General features: G+C 37.3%; 1 protein-coding gene across 2 annotated transcripts in view; it reads right to left on the bottom strand.

The window, feature by feature from the left end:
- rerg (RAS-like, estrogen-regulated, growth inhibitor) overlaps positions 1-18,439 on the bottom strand; it is a 64,305-nt gene that overhangs the window by 14,252 nt on the left and 31,614 nt on the right. For both annotated transcript variants that reach the window (XM_020926695.2, XM_055153282.1), the window contains one exon: positions 1,006-1,062. In XM_020926695.2, coding sequence (XP_020782354.1) covers positions 1,006-1,062 — 57 coding nt within the window. The remainder of the gene's footprint in view (positions 1-1,005; positions 1,063-18,439) is intronic.

Below are 18,439 nucleotides of genomic sequence, written 5' to 3'. Positions count from 1 at the left end.
CACAAAGCACTAACCGTTCTTTTTAAAATTTTGTTACTATAGACCTAGATTTCAGCTTCTTGTATAGACAACATTCAGCAACATTTCACCATACAAAAGAAAGTATGTTTGAAATTGTTAACAGATCAAAATGATCACTTTCAAACTAATGGATTCTCAGTTATAATATACAGTTATAATATAGTCAATCTTTCAATATACTGCCCACTTCTCAACTGAATATAACCACAAGTGATTATCCATGGCTATGAAAATATAAAATATATAAGATAGATATAAAGATTTCAATGTCTTTAACAGAATGGAAAACACCCCGGACAGTCCGTTTTACTGGCTCAGGGAAATAAATGAGAGTTTAGGTACACTTCTCTGTCTATGCAAGTAAACCCATAGGGTACTCTGCATTTGACCCATCCTTCAGTGCCCCCGGGGCAGCCTGTCAGGGACAGACCCCAGAATCTGATAACAAAGTTGCCTTGCATATGTACTGCAGCTGTGACCATTGAGCCACATATTATAGGGCTTGTTGCCTTCTTGTTAGTGTAAATGAATGTAACAGCCAGAAGTCTTGGAGGAAGGGTGTGTAGTTTTCAGCAAACCAAAACCCACTAAATATAGTGTAACTGAAGCAGTGCAACAACTTGTCAGCGCTGTCATGTTGTAGCTGCTGTGTTTATGGTAAAGTTGAGCTCACAGCAGTTATAAGCCACATCCCTTTACTTGGATTCAACACAAAGTAATTTATTGTTATAGCCATTAAAGATGCACTATGTAACTTTTCCAGTGGAGGATCTGTCAGATCATGATGTCTCCATGGTGATCAGGTGATGCCACCATGCCAAATTACACACACCAGAAAAAATACACAGTGCACCATTAGATTCAAACCACGCCTTGACTAATATGTCCATATATTTTCAATGTTACGATAGTAAAAATTCTACAGCAAAGTACCTGGAATAGCCTTAAAGAAAAACAAGATATTACAGAAAAAATTTGCCTTACCGAGGGTGGGGTCGTACTCCCAGATGAAGCGCCTGGTCAGAAATCTCACCACCAGAGCTGCGGAGAACAACAGAGCAAATATGTTCAGGATATGAGGAGGGCAAGGGCAAGAAATGAGCTAAGTCTCCCAATTTCCTGAAGAGATTTAGATAGACAAGCGTTTTATTATGCTGCATATTTGGTCCGCTGTGCTCATTTCCATACAAGGGAAAAGTCAACGGGCTTAATAATAACTGACAACACATCTCCTCTAATGGCTCACAGGAGCAGATGGCATGCTCTTTACACTGTCATCTAAATGCTAATCTCCCTTTAATCATTAGCCACAGTCCAAAAGCAAAGACAGGCCTATAAATATTATAACAAATCATCATTACAATCTGAAACTTTGGAAACTGTTCTGTCTGTACCTGTAAATATATATCTACAGCAAAAGAAAATTGAATTCAGTCAAACGGACAAACTTTTTCCCCACTTTTTTTGCGTTTCGTGAAGTACTGAAGAACTGAACTGTCCATTTGAGAGAATTTAATTTTCTTTGTCAATGAACCCTACCTGGATGACTGAAGGATCACAGACAATAGATTTTAGAGTTTTTGAGTATAAATTGGCAACTCATTTTTAAACAATAGTAGCAGTTGAGAATTGCTGTGAGACAGTGTAGTAAGAAAAAGTGTAATGCCTGTTTAATGATGATGAGTTACGAGTTACGTTAAATAAAGTTTGCTAATTCTCTGCTGCATCACCCATTCACACATCCACATCCGAGTATATGGAAACAGAAGACAAGCAGGGTAAAGTGTCTTGCCCAAGGACACAGCATAAGTGAAGATGAGTGAACAATTTCCTTAATTTTAATGAGTTTGTTCATTTTAAATATGGATGTTTTATATATAAAGTTTTGTATAGACTTGCCCCCGCTCTGTTACAGGATTTTATTAAAACAAAGACGGTCAGTGGGATGGGAACTAGGGCCACAGCCCGGAGGAACTGTGAGCTCCCACACAGACACACTACATTTGAACAAAGTGTGCTCTCAGTCAGAGGCACTACGTTCTGGAACAGTCTCCCATTATCAATAAGAGAGACTCCAACACTGGCCATTTTCAAATTATGCTTGAAACAGTGGCTAAAGGAAAACCAGACCTGTGGACACTAACTGTTGTATAACTATTGCTTGTCACTTGTTATTGCTTTTTTCTGTTAAATTTGTGTTGTCACCTGCGTAGGGAGTACAGATGGAAATGAGCTTTTTTTGCTATAATCTGGCGTATCTACACTGCAATGTGGTAGATGTTCATTAATATGAACTGTCCTTATTAAATAAATAAATAAATAAAGATGGGCGAGTGTTTGTCCACTGATGCTCTCGACACAAAAAAACATCATTGGTTGAGTGGTCCGATCCACAGGTTGTCGGTATGATTCCAACTCCCACATATGTATGCTGTTTTTGGGTCCATGTGCAAAACATTTAACCCTCCTCACCCCCAGTATTTGCACACACTGGTGTATGAATGTATGTGTGAATGGGTGACTGGTTCCTTGATGTAAAGAGCTTTGAGTGCCTTCAAAGTGGAAAAGTCTAGGTGTGCAGCTTAAAAAGGCAGTATAGTGTGAACTGGAGGTAAAGAATGTGGGAGACATTCAGTAAAGATCAAAGTCAGGAATCACTGGTACAAAGCTCAACATTTGTTTTGTGCCACTGTGCAAAACAAGTCAAGGGTGAAAAAGATTTTAAAAATACATGTAAATGCAGAACAGTGACTGGGGGATGTGAAGTGAATCTCATAAATCTCATAAACAGGAGTGCAGGAACAGCAGTGATCTGCAGTAGTTCAATTGTACTGTGAGAACTATTGTGTACTAGTATACTGCGCACTCCCATCATGCAAGGAACAGCTAAATTACTAGACACCTTTGAATGTCTCACAGCCACCATGCACAAATATTTGATTGGGACAAGAGTGGTTACACTGGTTCTCAAGAGAAGCAGGACAAATCCTGCTCAAGAGTGTGCTAAAGATTTACCAGAGATCATTTGTTTTTAATAAAGCTCTAATCGCTTGTTTTGAAATACTTGTTGAAACACTTTCCTGTTCTTCAGCCTGTTCTCCAGTGGGACTAGCAAGACTCTTCTTTAGCAGCAGCAGCTTTAATAAGGACCAAAACATACTGCCCAGGAGGCCGCTGACTCACTCGGCTAATGGTTTACCACCAACAACTAATCTTCTACGCACTAATTCTGATACCCTGTTTCCAGACTGACATTACCTGCTCCGTGTGCCTCAGTCTACAAATTATACTTGTACTCGACCACCAGCATGTTGTGATTTAAATGCAATTATTAGTACAAAAAACATCGTTGAACTATGGCAGGGTATTTAAGGACTCCTTTGGCCAAAATCTATCAACAGAACTCAATTGCACTCATGTACGACACTAGTCAGAGTCAATTCATACAGATCAAAGTTGGTTTCAAATACGACACAACCGGCCCTTCGTCTACTTTAATGAGAAATTCAAATGACGTCAGCAATAAATTGACTGTGATTGTCTTTGTCTATTCAGTTTGTGTACAGCACTTTGGCCATCTGTAAAGTTTTTATATGCCCTATAAATAAAGTTGGTATGGTATGATATGCTGTGTAATTTTATAACTCGGTTGGACAGTTGTAACTCAAACACAAGAGAGGAACAGTTGTGAAATGTGCTTGATTATGTTTGGAAAATGGCCTCCAAGTGTTTTTTTTTTTCTTTTTCTTTTTTTATGAAAGGCCAACTGTATTATAGACTATAAAATGTCTTCATGACTCATTGCTTTTTTGGATAAAGGCAGGCAATGTGCTTTTCCAAAAATACATCATTTAGCCTACTTCATTTTTGGCGCGAAATATTTTTCTCAGAAGTCATTGTACTTTATGGGAAAAATAGATACATCCACTCTGGCCTCAGATTTTGATGAATAAGTTTTATAGCCTTACCACTCAGTATTCGTTCCTGTCTTTGTTCCCTGTGGGCATGAACCTGAAAGGATAAGATTCTTCTCCTCCATATCAATAGGACTCAACTGGTTGGGCATGTTTTTTTTTTTTACTTGGGGCTCTGCAATTACTCAAATTTCAATCAACATAGAAATTCAGTCATTCGTAATCATCATTTATGCGCTTTTTAATCAGGGCAAGCCAATTGAATAAAAGCATGTGGTTTGGAGGAAGAAACTTAACTATATTTAAATGGCACTGATTATAAGTCTGCACTTTTTCTGTTCAGGGAATTAATATTGAATACCATTAAAGGTACACTATGTAACTTCTTGGTTTGGGTTCCGTCACCTGCTTGTTTCTATGGATATGTCATTGCTCTGACTGGAATGTTCCACAGTATGACATTAAACACCTCTACCTCACATTTATTTAATTACAGGTGGTTTTATAGCTCAAAAATACATAGAAAAACAGGCATTCTAACTGTGAGAGGGGTTGTCTCTCCACAAACATTCTAGATAAAGCAATAACATCTTCATGGATAAAGCATTTGACAAGACCTCCACCAGAAAAGTTACACAATACACCTTTAATATTCATTTTAAATAACCAAAAATCAAATCCAACTAAAAATCAAGATCAATCAATATGATGAAAAAAATTTGATACATGTTTTGCCATATCACCCAGTTGTAGTTACACTTACTCAAAGCATTCATGGGTTTCAAAACATTGAATTTCTATGGCAACCGTGCAAATATTTCCTCAGTCTGACTAAGGAAGGCAATGATTACTGTCTCCATTCTCACTCCTTACAAGCGCACAATCAGTAACATAATCACATGCAACATACAAGTCTGTAATTTTTACAATTTCTCTTGCAGATAGAATAAATGGTTTCCTGTGCACATTTCTTAGTACATTTCCAAGTCTACAAACTCAAAGTGACATCCACAACTCTCCAAGGATGCCCTCCCGAGACAGTTACATAACAGCCAATTAGCCCACACCAATTGCTGTCATTCAGTCTATTTCCAGGGTAAAGCTAAAAATAATCTTCCTTAGGGAATAACTGTCTGTTTCATTAATAACTAACCTAATGACTATAACCACACTTCCACCTTCTCTGCCTCTTATTATAACACGTCTCTTTCTGTGTAGTTTTAAATCAGAACAGCCTCTGGCCTAATCTAATTACCAGCTCCGCATCACTCTCTCTTTACACCAAGGAAGTCTCGGTGGGAGGGAGAGTGTTCAATCCATTTATCTCAACACTCCAGCAGCAGCAGTGGGCTTCAGTACGTCAAGGGCCCACTCATTTAAGACCAATGAGGAGGAAGCCGGCAGCACACGGCCAAATATAGAACCGGCTTTGTACCAGGCAAACATCCAAGCTGCGATCCCCTCTGCAGACAGAAAGTCAAACACAAATATTTTAAATGTCAACACAGTGCCAGCCTACAAATCTATGACTATTTGCTTTCAGAGGCAGGAAAACATGCTAAATAACGAAAAAGAAGAGTGTAGGGCAGTGTTCGGCTAAAGGACATTTTTATTAGTTGACGATTAAGTATGTATATGCTCTGACAGTATGACCCAAACTGCCCTCATAAGACCACACGCTACAGGAGTAAGTTCCAGTCACAACTGTGCAGTAACAACTATGCTGAAATTGACAAAAAAACACTGAAGAATAGCAGAATAAATGGACCTGTCACTTCCAAAACTGCAGCTATTGTGTCAGGTGCCTTCCCCTTTCCACTATTGTCCAGGGAATTCCTTATAATTCAAAATAAATAATGAGTTGGCAAATATATAACACTTAGTCCCACAGCTCTATATAGCAATTTTGATAAATTTGCCTTAGCACCAGCATCTTCTTGACCACCACAAATAACACACTTACCACATTTGGAGTAAGTGTGAAGTGTCTTGCTGAAGGACACAAAAATATGCACAGATTACACGATGACAACTCTACCATGAGATCTTCCAAGCCCAAATACACACCCCTTCCTGTATCCATAATTTTTTATTTTTTTTTGTAAATTAATCTGTAATCTATCAATCAGTTTATTTTAGCATTTAGCAAATTGAAACCATTTGATTCTTTACAACCTGTTCTTTGTATTTTTTCTGTAAATTCTTTCATTTTGGAAAGCTGTCGTGTGGTTGAATACTTTACAATGCCCCTGAGTTGTGTCCATCTCTCTGTCTGGGCACTTGGCTCCTGCTCCTGCCTCCTACTACACGGACACAATGGGAAATGACTCTCACATTTGAACAGCAGAGAACGACCATCCATCTTAGTGAAGCTTTTTGCGTGTAATTAGCCCCAACAAGAACGCTGAAAGAAAAGCTATTTTGTTAGCCTCTGTGTGCAGTACGTTTCATTTAACTGCTGAAGAAGTGGGGTCAAGCTGTAGGCAGTGTGTTGCAGTCAGTCAGGGGTCCAGGCTAAATACTTCCATTTATCATTATCTGTGTGGTCTGCTACTATTTGAGCCTGTGGGTGTGGGGTCTACTGTAATGGTTACTTTTTCTATTTAAAGAAGAAGTGAAGGATATAACAATAACCAGCATCATGCTTAGCTTTGCTTCACTGCGCTGCACTGAATTTTATGAGCTTAAAACCATGTTATCACGGTGCTCCCTCAGCATTATCTTACTCAGAGTTTTATTTAGATATAGACATATTCCATCCATCCATTGGAGCAGCAGCGGCTCTACTCTGAGCTCCTTCCGTGTGACAAAGCTCCTCACTCTGTTTCTAAGGGAGGACCCAGCCACACTGCAGAGAAAACTCATTTGCACCACCTCATTCTTCGCATATCGCTCATCAGTATCTACAAATACCTAATTATCTAAATATCTTCTTTTTCTTTTCTTTTTTTTTACTTTGCAAAAGTGATAGTCCAGACAGTACAAATGACCCATGACTGATCATTGGTGACATTCAATTGACAGAATTTCTACTGGGAAAAAAATCGTGAGCAGATGAAGAACTCTTTGGAGGAGAATAGTGTTTCAGTCATAAACCCTTTAAATCTTTTTGCTGATAGATGGTAAGTGTGCGTTTGAGTCATATTTCATTTGATTAAAAGAATTTCAGACACACTTGACTTTTAAGCAGAAATCTATGAGCCTTCTCTCTAGCACAACAATTAAATAACCTTCACAAATATATTCACTAATTCAGTTTGAGTTTACTGCCTCACCACTGCTCTCTATCGTGGGCCAAATGGGGTTTCATTTTCTCAACAGGGATGTCACAATTTAACATGATAGTGTTATAATTATTGTAAGAATGATATTGAAATGATTACTCATACACAAGTACTGAAACTATGAACACACAAAAGCTTTTCTTTCATTCCTGTTTCAGAATACATTAACTTTCCTCATATGTCACCATCTGTCTGGAGTCCAACTCCATCCATAAGTTTATTTGATTCTACACGAAAATAAGAAACCTGTGCTATTTCTGAACCATCTGATGTTATACTGGGAGAATATATATTATTAAACCAATTTTGATCAAAGTCTGTTGGGTATTTAAAAATGATTTAACCACAATCATTGTTCTTACACTATTTTTGATCTATGTTATAATGTTTCCTCATCAAAACATTCCTGGAGTTGTCTTTTGTTTCATTCACACATGTTTAACACACAAACCATGCATATTTAGGCTGAGTTCTTTTCTCAGACAGAAAACACTCTTGTGATGACATGTGGTAATCAGGAAGGAAGTGCTCCAGGAAGTGCTCCACTGTGTTTTTAAACTCCATACACATTCACTAGAATCATGTGGATGATTTTAGCCAATCATAGAACTAAAGATAAATCTTGAAAACATCACAAGGTGGAACTCCAGGTATATTTTTGAGGAAGCAGCAACATTATAGACTTCAACCTTACAAGAGTAAATTTTGCGTAACATAGTACCTTTAATGATTTAGTGATTCTTTTAATAGTAAAGAACTAAAGAAATCATTTTAATTTCCACATTTACATTCCTGCCCCAGTTTTCCCCTGCCTTTTCTGTTGTCTTTCCGACCCAAATTCCAGGTAAACATGAGGACCAATGGGGTGTGAAGTCCAGCGTCATTACAAGTAACTGAATCTGAGCTTTTCACCACAGCAGCAACAGAGTAAAGGCACATACAGAAGAGAGGGGCTTTGTCAGAGTGGTTAACGGCACTACAAGTATTCACTGGTGTAACATGGAGACTATCAGAGCTGTGCACATCACTGTCAACACTAGGGCTGGAGTCAACCAAAGTCATTCTTACTTGATCGAGTTGCGGACTTAAAAGGGGGCATGGCATAAGCGCTTGAAACTATTGTGCGTTTCTATATGTTTCTGACTGCACTCACAACACTACATGTACACAGGAATTCATGCTATTTGTTTATTATTTACTATTTAAACAGGAAAAAATTAAAGACAAATCAGATTTTCATACATACTTACATAAATACAAAAGTTCAATATTTCAGTTAACTCACTCACTAACTTATTTCTTCTGTTGTCAAATATACAACTTTATTATCTAAATAAAATGATTAGACTTATTTTGATTGAATAAGACACTGTTGACCTATTAATCAACTAAAGGACTGAAAGCCTACAGCTTCGTCAACACAGCACTGTAAACAGGAAAATAATGACTTTGAAATGTGGCTGTGTACACTGTTGAAGTTCTGAAGTGTTATTAATACAAGATAGATACAAGAAGATAAAATGACCTTTACAGCAATGTCAGGTAAAAGGTGAGTAAAAAAATAAAAAATAAAAATGCATTCTGACTCTGAGCAGGTCACATCTCTACACTTCTATAACATGGCATGGAGATGCCGCCTGTTTGTCTCCATGGGGGTGAATAAGTTTAATTAAATAAGATATTTTTAAGTTCTATACTGTGGAACATTCCAGGCAAAGTAACAATAGTACCAGGAACAAGCAGGTGGCAGAAATGTTATGCAGTGAACCTTCAATTACAAAAAATGACCATAAATAAAAACACAGAAAACTATTCCTTCCTATACCAGTTGCTTCATATTCAGTCAATCTCCTCACTCTGTGTACAAGCCACTATAGCCATCATTGTCTCATGCCTGAACAACCTCTCACAACAACAACACCAACCACTGAAATGCTCACCCATCATATTAATACTGAGGCAAGTCAAAGTGTCACAACAACAGTGTGCAATGATCAGAGCTGGAAAAAGAACCTCCAACTTTCGGGTTTTCTGTCACGTACATTACTTTGCTCTTGCCCCTGTAATACAATTCTGTCTAATTTGGAGGTCAGATGTTCTGTGGACAACAAGGACAATGTCCAATCTGAAACCTGTTGTATTATGTTGTTGTATTATATATAATTTAAAGGGCCCATATTACACCATTTTCTGATCTTCGTCATAATGTTGTTTCCTCATCACAAACATACCTTGTGAATAGGGATGTAACAGTAACCAAAATATCGTGATATCATATCGCCAAACTCTAACAATAATATCACGGGCTGTCAAAATATATCGAATTACAAGTCCCTTTGCTTAAATACATGGTTTTATAGTAGCAACAGCCTATAAACATAGGGAACTACATATCCCAAGATTCATTTCAGTGCAAACAACTGAAGAGATATGTTTTTTACTTGTATTCTTGAGATTATGACAGGAATAATTCACCCCAAAATCTTGTCAAGGTATTTTAAAACATAGCTAGGAAACGTGTCCTATCTACAATTATATTAGCCTCTCCAAAATAACGCAGTAAATATTGTACCATGAGATGCATATCGTGATAATAGCGTACCGAGAGATTTGGATATTCTTACATCCCTACTTGTGAATTGTGTTTTGTTTCATTCACAGATGTTTAACACACAAATCCTGCATATTTAGTTTTTTCTGTCAAACAGAAAACACTCTGCTCCACCTTGTGATGTCATGCGGTAATACAGTAAGTGCTCCACTCTGAAACATTTATATAATATCAGCTCTGGAATTACCTATTTCTGAACAAAAGGTAAAAGCTAGCTGTTAACTTGAAAACCACTTCATGACATCACAAGATGGAACAGTGTATTCTGAGCTTTGGAGATGAAGACAGACTAATAAACTATTATTTTAACATGGCTTAAATGGCATAAGAATCCATTTTGTGTATTATAGGACTTTTAAGCTTGGAGCACAGTCTCTATAATATCATATTGATGCAATTCCCAACTGTGCTGCGAAGTTACCACAAGATTGTACCAGATGCCATTAGCTCTGGTTTGATTCTGATGGTGTCTAATCTCATTACTAACAGGATGTGGGGCCTAATTGCAGACAAAGCATCAGCGTTTAGCGGCGCCTGTGGCCTGTAGTGATCCGGCCTGTGTTACTGATTGAACAGGGCCCATTGATTCCCTGTGGTCATCAGACGGCCCCCCGCTGGTCTATGGCCCCCCGCGCTCCCAAAACCACCTCTTTACTGTCAAACAAGCGCCGCCATGCCAGTGCCAGGCCTCCCCATGCCACTCCTCTGCTATTGTTAACACGTCACATCGGAGCATGTCAGTGAGTGGACCGCTCTGGGCACTGGTGGGATGTGTCTAGACAAGGAATAATGAGACGCAAATTGGAGCTGAAATTTTAAAACATTAGTGGCCATTGAAATAAAACTGGGTCAAAAAGTTGAGTGGTCGTTTGCATTTAACTGAGACTTCAATGACTATAGCAACTGCCAAAATTACTTGATACTTGATAGGCTTGTCAGAATAACAAATTTTAAGTGCAATATATTGTACATTTAAACCAAAAAAACTAAATCTACAATATTGTTGAAATCATCAGCTGCAATAAATAAAAAGCAGAATTTTACTAGTTAGTTTGCATTTGTAATGAGTCATAGAAGTGATTAATTCAACCTTTTACAGCTCCATTCTAATCCTATTGCCCAAACACCACCAGAAGTTTTCCATCTTTTTCCACCGGTGCAAAAAAAAGGATAAATATACATTTATAAAGATATATCCCCAAAAAATATTGTTCTTACATACTATATTGAGTGAAAAGTTGATCTGTATCTGCAGATACCTCATATCAAAAAATACCAGTGACTGATCAAAATGTATACCCTTATATACCCTGTGTATACCCTTAATAACAACCAAGGTTCAAATATTATGAGATAATCTTAGCCAACATCAGCCGGGAAACACTCACATCAGTTTTTATGAAATATCAGATATCCTTGAACTGATACCTGATCTTACGTTTTTTGTTTTTTTTTGTTGTTTTTTTTAGAGGGATGCATTCTAAAACCCTTTCAGTAACAGCAATGTTATGGTTTGATAAATAGAGGACCCTGACCCTTGTAATTTCAGTAGCATAACAGAAATCACCCTCCTTCAAAACACATAAGCAGATCTTCCACTTATTTGATAAAGTGAATATGACTGTCCAGATTTCCAACAGAGATCACAATAGGTCTAGCAGGTCCATGAGTTACATCACAGCATTATAAAGAACAGTCCTTGGATGCTCTGGGCTGTCTCTGTTTTGAGTGATGATGTAGCGTGTGCCTGCTGATTGATGTTTCTGAGCCTGTTGTAAATTAGCTGTGGTTCTGGCAGGAGGGACTGTTTTTCTCTACCTGAACAGACACAAGTGAATCATTGGCCTCATGAGCAGTTAGCTGGGCTTTATTGCTCCACTGTCAGGAGAAGGCAGACAGACGCAGACGAGATGCTGCCCAAACTGCTATTAAGGACTGTAAAGGGCTAAGCAGCTTCCAGGAATCTGCTGCTTGTAAATCCAACTATAAACTCTATGTCTTATTGAGCTATTAACCGAACTCAAGCAGCAGGTTACCTACTCAGGCTGTAGCTGTTCAAGTTACAGAAGTCTATTAGTCTGATGATGGCGCATTGGCAACTCATCTCACAGTAGGAGGGTCATTCCCGGAGCATGTATTTCTGTGCAGGAGGGATGCCAAAATTATTAGGTTATTTGATCATAGATTATTCAGGTCACAATTCTTAGAACTACAAAGATGATAATATTAATAGTAATACCTGTGACATTTTTAGAAGAAAAAAATGTATTTCAATTCCATCTATGAGCAACCAAGCAAAATGTTTCTTACCTGGCTGTTTATGTCACATAAATTTTGTTTTGAGGTCAATGCTACATGATAAAGCAATAATGTAGATTAAACCATGTGAATAAATGAAAATAGTTTGGTTATGGTGCCAGTAATAGTGAATAAACATAAAAACATGATGTTTATTGTCACACTAATCACATCTCCCTAGTGGAGTATATCTGTTTTCTCTATGTCTGAGTTTCCTCTGGTTGCTTTAGTAAGAAATGCACCATAATGCCCTGAGAAAAGGTATTTCTTATCACCAACTGCAAATCTAAAGAAAGATACCAGGCTCTGCTCTGTGGCTGCCCCACTGCTACTGACAGACTAATCCGATGGCACTGAAGGATGGAGCAATTTCTAAAGACTCATTTCCTTATAGGTATTAGAGCTGGGCCCCTAATGAGTCAATACAATACTCAATACATGGCTCACAATATGATGTTATCCTTCTGGTGATACATGCAATAATCAATGTCTGCAATATATATCACTGTTTTTAAGAACCAAATGCATTTTAACAACAGGATTTCTTTGTTAAACCATTTGTGCTGTCAATATGAAATAAACTAACTGTAACCAACAAAATAGTGAATACGTCTACAGCTGAATAAAATAATTTATTTTCTCTGAACAAACATAAAATGCGTAGCACTATCAGAACATAATTTAGTAAAAGATACCTAAAAATCAGTTACCAGTATATCGATACAGCAGAGCAATCTGTATCAACAAATTTAGTATCACGATATCGAAATTTTAGCTATACCTATATATTGTACTATATATACTGCACATTACTCTTACTCAAGTAATTGGAAAATATATTTATTCATATTAAAGTGCCCATTATATTATGAACATTATTAATGTCTATCTTTAAATTAAACATAAGCTATATTTGAACCCAAAACTCTATGGAAAAAGAGCCTTGATAAAAATCCACCTTCAACTATCAAACCAGTTTTTTGCAGAGTTTTTGTAATTAAGCTTTTGAATGGCTTGTTATCATCAGATGAAATGACACGTGAAACTCTTTCTACTTCAGATGACATGCCATAACCTTACTTCAATACAACTATATGTATGGAATCTTGATGATAGCATACGAACAATAAATTTAGCAGTTCGTGCAGATCGAACCTTAAAGTTAGACTTCAAATATTCACATTGTTTAAAATACTTCCAGGAATGTGCCATGCTCAAATCCTGGCTATAAACCTTTACAAAGATTGATTATGTCTCAGGCTCCAGTAATAGCAGTGACATAAGAACCTGTAATCCACTTGGACAGTTCTTATCACACATCCTAAGAATCAGCTCCTTGTTCTTATAGCTTTGTGGTGATGTATTGATTTGTAATTTGCAACCGCTTGGAGAGAAAGTGAGAAAATGTGTGTGGTCTTTTGAGCCCTGCCCATGGAGGCATACAGGCGGACAGTGTGTACTAAACCATGGATATAAATCATTGAACATGTGGGGAGATTACAGATTGCTGCTGCTGGGTAAATCACTCCCACTAAAAGTACAGAGAAAGATCAAGAATGGAAATCAAAGAGAGGCATGAAGAGGGAGAGTTGGCTTCAAAGGAAAACACTTTTGTTACTCTGAGTCAACACCTCAAGTGAAACAGTACTACTTATAAAACTCATATTTGCATGTAAAATGAGGAGACCAGGCTTTGATTTTTACTGCAATATATTATCAACCTGTTAGACATTTTACAACAAAAGAATTCACTCATGCTCTGGTTTCGCCTTGATTTATTCTTGCTTTTTTTATTGCTTTAGTCCGGGGCAAGTCACAGTTTTAACTTTTCACCGAGACCATATTAAGCTATTTTCTGATCTCTGTGATAATGTTGTGTCCTCATCACAAACAGACCTGGAGTTGTGTTTTGTTTCATTCACAAGTGCATAGAAACAGAAAACAGAAACAAACAGAAAACCCTGTATTCACCTTCTGATGTCATGTGGTAATCAAGAAAGTCCTCCACTGTGTTTCTTAACTACAGCTTTACTAGAACCATTTGGATAATTGTGACCTTGGAATTGTCAATCTCTATAATACGGTTAAAGGGTAGCTGTTAACTTGTAAAACTACAGCTTCAAGACATCACAAGGTGGAACAGAACATTTTGAACTTAGACGATGTAGATAGAGTCAAACTAATAATAAAAGATTACTCAAACCTGTGTGAATGAAATAAAACACAACTCCAGGTATGTTATTGAGGAGGTAACAACATTGTAACATGGCCTAAAGCTTACAAGAATCAATTTTGTGCAATATAGGACCTTTATAAAATGGCTATCATAATTTTTGTTATGGGGACATGCAGACTCAGAATAACCAAAAATTTTGTCTCTCCATAAAGTTATAAGAGATAGAAACAAGGGTATAAAGTGAAATTTCTGACCTAAATTTTATGCTCCATTCACATTTTGGGTTTGTTTTGAACCTCAATTAAGACATTTACTGACACATTTTAGCAAATTCCTGATGTATTGTTGAAGATGCACTGCATAAAATTTCTACTGCATAACATTCAGATGCATTTGCTTGACTCCTTGTTGTTTTTTTCCTGAAATGTTCTACAGTATGGCCTTTACTTTAAGTATCTCTACGGAGACAAGCAGGCCACATCACCAAGTCAAGTTACAGGTCAGATCTGTGGAGATATTACCCTACTCACAGTAATAATGTATGTCTTTGCGGAGAAATAAAAACACCTCTAACTGAATAACTACAAGATTATTTGTTTAATGCCTACTGTGGAGCATCTCAGGCAAAGCAATAACAACACCACAGAAATAAGCAGATGGAAAAGTTACACAGTGCACTTTTAAGATATCATCTGAATACTGAATCAAAATAATGCAGCCCACTGTGGAGAGAAGCACCGTCTTTCCAACTGGTCTCTTCTTCGGTCAGTAGACATGATTGACAGCTGAGGAATCGAGGGATCAAATACACAAGTGTACATATTTAGGGAAAGCTGCAGAGGCGTTCATTCAACCAGAAAGAATAATATATTTACTTTTCCCTTTCTTCTTATCACTTATCATCTGTCACGCCGCACTACATTTGCCTTATGGGAGCTGACATGTTTACTGTCTACTGCCTTGTATGTTTTTGTTAATCCACTCTCCACTTCCCATATCCTTTCTTCTTCTTCTCTTCACTTCTGACCAAAAATAAATAAGGATGTAGCCTGATTAGCGCAATGTTATCTGATCTGAACTGAGACCAATACCATAGAAACATTTACAGTTCAAACTTATATTTAGTGACAATGAGGTTATTTCCCCAGGCAATATGGGCACTCCCAGACAATCGTAATGAGAGAAATGCAATGGGCGTCTAAAGAGCAGAGAGGGTTGGTGTAAGTGGATGAATATGTGCCCAGGGGAGAGCCTCGTGGTGAAAGGAATCATGGGAAATGTGCCGTGGCTGGGAACAGTGGCTGACCTCCTGTGCAGGAAGTGGTCAGACGGATTGGGGAGGTTTTTGATTTATTGGACTGAAAAGAAATAAGTGAAAAGATAGGCTCTGCAAACAAAATAAAAACATAGTTGCAGTAAAGTTAATTCAAAATATTATAAGAACATTTTTTTTATATTATCTTGATTAAATTGTGTTTCTTTTAAAAGAACATACAAGAACAACAGAACACAGACAGACTGCCAGACAAGATAAAATAAAAAGGACAAGTAAGCAGCTGACAGTAATAAAAAGTATAATAGTCAACCGACAAAAACAAATATGTATGTCCCATTAATCAATTTGTGGTAATCTGGCCAGAAATGGTCCCCATATTGCTTCATGTCTCTGCTTTTTGTTCATAGTGTCCAAACGAATACGCTCCATTTGAATAACACACACCATTTCACGAAGCAAATGTTATAAGAACAAATTTAAGCGATAGGAAAACCTCTCCTGTAATTTAAATGTGCAAATGTATGTCATGATTAAAACCCAAATTCAAGTTTATTAAGCCAATCATTTTGGTCTGCTTACATATAAATGAAAAAGGTTTGCTTGTAATTATTAGCATTTCAAGGACACTTATTTATGTACAGATAATTTTGTGAGAAAAGTTGATTTTTTTAAATTTTAAGTTACTCTTGTGTTGGCGTATATTATGCATATGCAAGATTTTTGTCTGTACTGTTTAGTCAAAAAGTATTTCTGTCGAATTTGATTGGAGCCTTTAAGATGCATTGTGTAACTTTTTTGGTGGAGGGTCTGTCAAATAATTTTCTCTATGGAGATGCGTTGTATGGAATGTTTCACTATGTGGTATTTTCTATCATATTGGAGACCAAACCAGATCAAGTTACAGGTCAGATCTGTGGAGGATCAACCCCACTCACAGTCAGAGTGCCTGTTTATGTACAGTAGGTATTTTTGGGCTATAAAACCACCTGCAATCTAATAAATGTAAGGTAGGGTCTGTTTAATATCACACTGTGGATCATTCCATCCAGAGCAGTGACATATCCATAGAAACAAGCAGGTGACAGACCCCCAGAAAAGTTACTATTACTACTATTTCACCACATTATTATAATATGATATAATGATGGATGATAGATGAAGATAATGATATAATGATTTAACTTATCACAAAGCAAGAATAGAGGAACAGACAAAAGGTATCTGTGAATCAGTAGCCAACAAGGCTTAAAAGTGCTACTATGTCTCTAAACAATACAGCTCCATCAAATTACATAATTAAAACTCACTCTTGTATTAGCCTTACTCCAATCACTGCAGGACTGACAGCCCCTCTCATACCCCTCCTGTGTTTTGTATGACGCACGACTCATATAGGGTTTAACAGTCTCTTCAGAGAACAAAAGAGCTGCTCTGTTTTAGTCAGGATTAATTATTAGTGCGCACTTTGGATAATTAGCCATTAGCCATGTTTGTTTAATTAAGACTGAGGCTGCATATTTCATCTGAACAACCACAGAGGACTTACAGATGCACATATACAGTAGCCCTTTCAAAAATACCTGTCAGAAATCTATTCTAATTAAAATATTTTTGTATGGACCAAAAGCAGATGCCTGAGTGAGGTTTACAGAAATAATCAAGCTGAATAACAAAGACCACATGAATAGAGACTGGTCAAATGATACTATATCAGCCTCATAATATAAGTAGTAAGTATATGTAAGTAATCAACTAATGAAGATACACTATGTATTTTTCATTTGGATGATTCACCACCTGCTTCTCTAAATATAACTGTTTTATTGAGAATGTTTCATAGTATAGCTTTGAACATATCTACCTTGCATTCAGTCAATTACAAGTGCGTTTATTGCTCAAAAGTATTAAAAAAACAAGTATTCTTACTATTTTATCATGTATTCCTAATGTGAGTGTGGTCACCTCTACGCAGATCTACCCTGCATCTCGCCTGGTATTTTAAGGCCAAATGATGAAGCATTTCAGGCAAAGCAACAGCATCACCATGGAGACAAGCAAGTGGCGTAACCTCCTCCTGGAAAGTTACATAGTGCCCTTTTAAGTGGGCCAACAGAATCCAAAATGAACAAACATTTTATCTACTAAACATTATATTTTGCCAAACAAACAAGCAGACATGTCAAAACACTGTTATTCCTGGTAGATATTACACAGATGGGTTTTCAGTTACTGTCCTGTGTGCGTGGCATTCAGACTGATATTTGGTTTGGCCTGGGGCTGGCTTTTGTTACGCTCCACTCTCTCCCGTGTTATTTAAATCGTGCCTGTTAAATCGTTTCATTTATGACACGCTAATAGAAAGGCAATCGGGGCAATCGTAAACACAGATCCATCTTCTGTTGTATTTAAATGACTGAGAGTGAAGTCATAATAGCAGCTGTGTTTTTAAACAGCTGAAATAGGAATAAAACAAAATAATATCGTGCAGGGGAGTAGACAGGGGGAGACAAAGGGGTCTGTTGTCCCTGGCCCCAGCGTCTTAGGGGCCCAGAATTGGACCTTCTTCCTTTTCATTTATATTAGAGCGTAGCCCATGTGAGATTTCTTGCCCTGGGCCTCCACATTTCTGTCAATGGGCCTGATTCCATGTTTATACCATTACATTTCAACAGCAGAGATCATATTTATGAAAACTAGTGATGTAACAGTATCCAGAATATTGTGACATTGTATCGTCAAATGTCTCACTATAATATCGTGGGGCCATAACAATATATCAAATTTCAAGTCTCTTTGCTGATTCGTTGTTATGGTGCAGGAATAGCTAAAAAAAAAAAAACCTAGGGAACTACTTAGCCC

This window comes from Boleophthalmus pectinirostris, unplaced genomic scaffold (genome assembly GCF_026225935.1).
Source record: "Boleophthalmus pectinirostris isolate CB_2022bp ecotype Guang Dong unplaced genomic scaffold, ASM2622593v1 HiC_scaffold_18, whole genome shotgun sequence".
Taxonomy (NCBI): Eukaryota; Metazoa; Chordata; class Actinopteri; order Gobiiformes; family Gobiidae; genus Boleophthalmus; species Boleophthalmus pectinirostris.
The sequence above is the reverse complement of the archived record's forward strand: the minus strand, read 5'-3'. Positions and strand labels throughout refer to the sequence as shown.